This window comes from Trifolium pratense, linkage group LG6 (assembly GCF_020283565.1).
Source record: "Trifolium pratense cultivar HEN17-A07 linkage group LG6, ARS_RC_1.1, whole genome shotgun sequence".
In the NCBI taxonomy this organism is placed as follows: Eukaryota; Viridiplantae; Streptophyta; class Magnoliopsida; order Fabales; family Fabaceae; genus Trifolium; species Trifolium pratense.
The window spans coordinates 5,889,645-5,895,808 of record NC_060064.1 but is presented as its reverse complement, the minus strand read 5'-3'; the positions used below and the strand labels follow the sequence as shown (position 1 = coordinate 5,895,808).

General features: G+C 31.6%; 1 protein-coding gene across 1 annotated transcript; it reads left to right on the top strand.

Annotated features, from left to right (window-relative positions):
- Positions 1-1,906: 1,906 nt before the first annotated feature.
- On the top strand, positions 1,907-4,641 carry LOC123890359 (NAC domain-containing protein 90-like). The gene is made up of 3 exons (XM_045939956.1): positions 1,907-2,137; positions 2,853-3,151; positions 4,038-4,641. The coding sequence occupies exons 1-3, from the start codon at positions 1,933-1,935 to the stop codon at positions 4,356-4,358; spliced, it is 825 nt and encodes a 274-aa protein (XP_045795912.1). The 5' UTR covers positions 1,907-1,932; the 3' UTR covers positions 4,359-4,641.
- The last annotated feature ends 1,523 nt before the right edge of the window (positions 4,642-6,164 follow it).

Below are 6,164 nucleotides of genomic sequence, written 5' to 3'. Positions count from 1 at the left end.
CGGAAGCGACAAATGATTCATGGCGGATCGTACCATGCTCTAGATACCATGTTAGAATTAGAGATATACAAATAGAAAAATAGAAAAATAAACGACGGCTAGGGTTTCATAGAATACCAATAGCTTAACATTACAAAAAGGTTACTATTGAATATATAATAAAACCTAATGGACTCTAAACTAACATGCCCAATAACATAAACTATTATTTTATTATCTAACAATTGTAACATAACCGTTTCAAGTAAAATAGCAACAACGATCTCCTTTTGTTTGATGAACATAGCAGTGCATTCTAAATAGACCACACACAAATTATCCAAATTACATGTAATTTTTCTCGACACACTTTACGATTCAAACAAAGACCAGAAAAATGTTCGGACAAGTACGATATTAGTTGTGGGTAATAGATGCAAATTTATTTATGTGGTTTGTTTTCATTGATTATTGGACAAATACCTCTAAATTATTAGAGCTAGAGTAGGTCTTACCATATTAGTATCATGTTCACTTTGATAATTATTCTTAATAAATGTGAATTTTTATTATTATTATTATTATTATTATTATTATTATTATTATTTACATTTGAAATTTAAGAGAGTGCTTATTTACCATTATTATTTTGAAAATTGAGAGATAAAACAGAAACAATGATATTGTTCACCCTAATTCCTTAACATATCATATCCACTCAACACTTGTTTTTCCGTTCCACTCTCAAGTATGTCACACTAGATTATGTAGTATAGTCTTGATCGGTTGAAGAGTGTGAGTCATGTATATAAACCATCTTTATTCTTGACTCCCAAGCGATGTTAGAATTTTAAGTACGTACTGGAACAATTGCCTCAGTAGAGGCTAAGGGGCTTGCCGCATCTGCCCCCTCCTTCCACCATATTCCAAATATTATCCATTTTAGGCTGTGTGCGTTCTCACAATTTTATCTTTTGTAAAAGTATATATTGAAAAATATGAGTGTTGTATTTAAACTATCTATAATTTTATTTTTTTTGACAATAGGAAACTAATTACTCATATCATTAAATATCAAAGGATCAATACACATATGAATATGTCATGATAAACTTGAGAATTGACATTGTACATGGCTGCTTTAGCAAAGTTATAAACAACTATATTAGCCTCTTTCCTAACAAACCCGACATAAAAGTTATTACATAAAGATGATATCATACTTCGACAGTTAGACAAAATAGATCCTAGCTAAGTTCTATCATGAGTCGACATATTGAAAGAGTCAACTACACTTTCATTAAAGTGGCTGCCGAAAAACGGCTGGAGAGCCATGATGAGCAGTAAATGCTCATCATTCCGGTGGTCGGCCGTTACAATACGCAGGAGTATTGTGACCGTTGGCTCGTCGTGACTCTTCGCGGGTTGTTCCTTATTGGACCTTGTTCGACGACCCAGTTAGCAATTCCTCAGTTGTTGGGCTTCTAGGCCCAATCCAAAACAGTAATAATCCTCTGTTTTTCAAGGGGAGACCCTCTGATAATTCATAGTTCGATCTCAGGATAATTAAATCTTAACAAAAAAAATTCTCTAAACAATTTATTAACTCAATTTCTTAACGGTTAATCCAATATTTTCACCAGCGGTGCGTATTTTCCACAAGTTGGGGACAGTAATATAAAGTAAGACGCGGTGGGGGAAAGTGGTCGGGAAAGAACTCATAAAATAAAAGATATGGTACGGACAAAATAAAATAAAAAATTGACAGCGACATTTGTAGCGCGTGGTTTGGAAATTTCGGAGCAAACCATGATTCACTCATGCAATTTTTTTCTCATTTCACTCGTATAGTTATTTTTGCCTAACTTTTTCACTAATTCTATAATTCAACATTCTATATATGGTACTACTTCTTGACTCTTGACTTATAAGTCTATATAATCTGAGAAATGCATGACAATTAGCCACTACAAAAATAACATTTCAAATAGAAAAAAAATGGAAAATATGGCACCGGGTTATCGTTTCTACCCTACAGAAGAAGAGCTTATTTCATTCTATCTTCACAATATGCTTGAAGGAGATCAGAAAAAATATATGATTTGTAGTGTTATACCGGTTGTTAATATATACGATTATAATCCATCGCAACTCCCACGTATAAATCTTTAAACTTCTTTCTTCTTTTTATTTTTGAAACAATATTCATGGTCTTTTTGATTTAATTATTTCATCCATATTTTCATAGATTTCTAACTTTGGAAGTTGACATTATAATACTTTTATTAGGTATTATATATTATCCATATTCTTTATAAAAAAACAAACGAGGTATTACGTTTTGGTTTGTAATAGCATCGTTTTCTTCTTTGCAAAAGCATATATTCATATTTTGGCATCATAGTTTTTTTTTTTTTTTGGTCTTGAATCAAGCTATTTTTTAAGTGTTAACTCTCCGGTCTGGCCAAAAAATTGTTCAGGAATCAAACTCAGGTTCTTCTGAACGGTTCGTCCTTTGGTGAAGACGATGATAGAAAATACAACTTTTTTATAAGAAAATAATAGAAATATATAGTTTTACAAGTCTCTTTGATAATAATTTAATATTATGATTAAATGAAATAAGATGCATTTTAAGTATGAGATTAGGATTTGTCAAAAAAAAAAAAAAGAAGGATGAGATTAGGATTTGCACTTGCAATAAGCTATAATTAAGTATTTTATGCTTGACATTAACCATCAATATATTATATTACATATACAAATTTGTTATGATTGTAAAGTATAATTTATTTGTCCGGATCAATCCACATGTTTTGCTATATTTTTCTATATGGTAAATTAAAATAATGAATCTTTTGCTATATTTTCAGAAATTTCAGGAGAGGCTAGTATGAGTGACAAGGAGCAATGGTTCTTTTTCATTCCAAGGCAAGAAAGTGAAGTGAGAGGAGGAAGGCCAAGACGTCTCACAACAACCGGGTATTGGAAAGCCACCGGATCTCCTAATCATGTTTATTCTTCCGATAATCGCGTCATTGGCATGAAAAGAACTATGGTTTTCTATTGTGGAAGAGCTCCAAATGGAAAGAAAACTGATTGGAAAATGAATGAGTATAAGGCCATTCAATTAGATCACGAAGCATCCTCTTCAAATAAATTAGAACCTAAGGTACGTACGTGCAACATGTATCTTGAGCTAGATCCATAAAAAAATTAGTCTCTACTCTATAAATTGTTTTTCTAGTGTGCTATACATATATCTAAAAATGGTCTAAATTGTGAATAAATTAAAATAGTAATTAAATTTTGTATATAAAAATAGATTATGATATTTTACTAAAAATTTGGAGTATTTCGTACCATTTTTTTTAAGATTCCTTGAACAATTTAGATAGTCTGATTTTTTTTTTGAAACAATTAATCAACCTTGAGACACTTTTTTTTAGTAGATTTTAGTCAGAACATTTTGTTTTAATTAGAAGCCCTATAAAGAACATATAATTTGTTTTATATTGTAGATCATATTCTTTCACTTTTTGCTCCCTTTAAGAAATTTGTTTAAATAAAAGAAAACTCCACCCACATATAGTATAAAAGAAAATTTTCCACCAAAAAAAAGTATAAAACAAAACTCCACTTTGTAGTTTTATATTGTAGATCATATTGTTTCACTTTCTATTTTGAGATGAGATCATAATTTTACACTAATTTAGAATATCCCTTATGCTCCCTTTAATAAATTTCTTTATGTAAAAGAAAACTCCACTCATATATATAGTGTAGTTTTATATTGAAGAAGATCATATGGTTTCACTTTTTTTTTTAAACAATCAAAGTTAATAATTAGTTGTTAGTGTTAATTTTTTCATCTTGTTAGGACTTGAATCGTGAACTCTTAATGTACTCCTTTCATATACCTTTAGTTCAAATCAGTTGAGGATATTGTTTTACTTTTTGTTTTGAGAAGATATCATAATTTTACATGTTAATTAAAGGAGCTAGCTAGCTATCAAACATTTTGATTTTTCTGATTGATTACTTAATGTGGATTGCAGTTAAGGCAAGAATTCAGTTTATGCCGAGTGTACAAGAAATCAAAGTGCTTGAGAGCATTTGATAGAAGACCAGCACCAAGGAGGGTTACACCACTTGTTCAAAATGCTCAAGAGCACCAAAAGGATTCAATATGCGATAATGATGTTCAAATGTTGATGGGGATAAGTGCAACAAGTTCACCAGAGAGTTCTTCCTCTATAGAGCATCATGGCCAACCCTCACAAGAGGTAGGAGAGGCTAGCCAAATGGATATTAGTGTTAATTATGAGCCTTTGTTGGATTGGGAGAGTGTGAATTGGTTCTTGGAATCCGGGCAATGATATACGAAAAATTTATAACTATGTGCATGTTTGGAATATTGGCGGTCGTATTATCAGAATTACAGGAAGTCACGTAATTTTGACAAAAATTACATTTAAGAGCTCCAACAGAATAAATATCAACGTAAATTTGTTAAATCTAGCTACCGCCAACCCAAACATATATACACTATGTGATGCGGATGCACCGGTACAAACAAGCGGTGCAAGTGGAATCGGCTGAAATTATTGATTATGTAATTTTTTTTTCTTTTTTGACAACATGATTATGTAGCTATTTAAATTACTTTAAACTAATGTTTTAATTTAGTTCTTGCTATCAAGTGATTGATATATGACAACAATCAATTCTCGTGCTTCTTGCAAATATTATGGTGATTGAAAATAAATTCACAATTTGAGTTCTTCTCTTTTACTCTCTTTATTCTCGGGTAAATATTATTCATGTATATGGACACACGAGGTTTGTGACAATTTTATTCGGATGATTCTCAAAAATCGAAACTTTTCATGTTCACTTTCGATCTTCAATCCAAGCACTATGTTGCATAGTTAATAGCCTAGTTGCCCATAGCCCCTCTCGCAACCACTGCACGTCTTTTGAACTATGTCAATCATCCTTCCTTCATCGCCAAGTCTTCTGCTTGCTAACTATAGTACCCGATATAATAGCAAAACATGTCTACCACTTTGTCACACCTCCTTCTGAGAGACTAGCTCCGACCCTCTCCGCTCAAGTACATGCGCCATATATAGTATGCGGTCGTCTACATTATGTGTGTCTCTGTTTCGTACGTCTACCATGAGCACTGCTCTCTATTCCACCACGACTGGCTTGATGACGGAAAAATGAGCAGCTCTAATTTTGTTGACTTTAGATTTGACCGAGATCTCCATTTTTTTTAAAGTATTTTTTGTAGTAAACATTATTATTTTTTTGTCTAAGTTTTTTTCTTTAAACTGCAAACAAACAATTATATATTAATCACCATCACGTACATTGATCATCCTATTTGTTTACACAAATCACACGTCCTCTTATAAAATGAATTTCATAGTTTCGTTGATTAATCCAAAAAGCTCTCCCTAAAAGAAAAATAAAAACTCTAGCTAGCTATATTCCAACACCTCATCAAGACAACAATGCAATATTGCACTGCACGACCACTCAAACAAAAGTAATCTACAAGACCTCAAAGACCATTGGTCTTAATATTGTAGAGAGGACTTCAAGTCTATAGATACTTCTACGCGCTTTGACTCGCACTTTATGTGTGACAATTTTTTGGTCTTTTTTCAGGTTGCAGAAATAACTTTATATTGATTTAGGTTTTTTTCTCTTTTGATAATAATTAAGCATATATAGTACGTAGTATAGTTTAGTTTAGACATGAAGCTGTCGAAATAGAGTAATTTGTGGACTACGCTATAAATCTATTGCAATGTAATAATAGCACACATAATTTTGAGATTAGAGAATAAAATCGATAGACTATAATTATAATATAAATATTAGTAATATAAAATATATGTGTCTAGGTTGTGAATAGAACTCAAATTTTATCCCCAAGTGGATGATAAAGAATAAGATAGAAGAAGTCACAGTGGTGGACAAGTGGAAGGTATGCTCCGAGTTGACAATCAAAATCTCAGAACATTGAAAATGACTGATGATAAAAAATGATCGACGTGACGTTTAAGTTAATATAAATTTGAGGTGGAAACAATTTAGAATAAGACATATCTCGTGAAATTATAGTGTGATATACTTATATATGCCAATCTTTTTTTCTTTTTCATCTTGAA

Bases quoted from the DNA above. Each gene is read 5' to 3' on its own strand.
- LOC123890359 (XM_045939956.1), top strand. From the start codon at position 1,933: ATGACAATTAGCCACTACAAAAATAACATTTCAAATAGAAAAAAAATG. The intron at 2,138-2,852 runs GTATAAATCTTT...CTATATTTTCAG, and splicing joins TAATCCATCGCAACTCCCAC to AAATTTCAGGAGAGGCTAGT. The intron at 3,152-4,037 runs GTACGTACGTGC...TGTGGATTGCAG, and splicing joins CAAATAAATTAGAACCTAAG to TTAAGGCAAGAATTCAGTTT.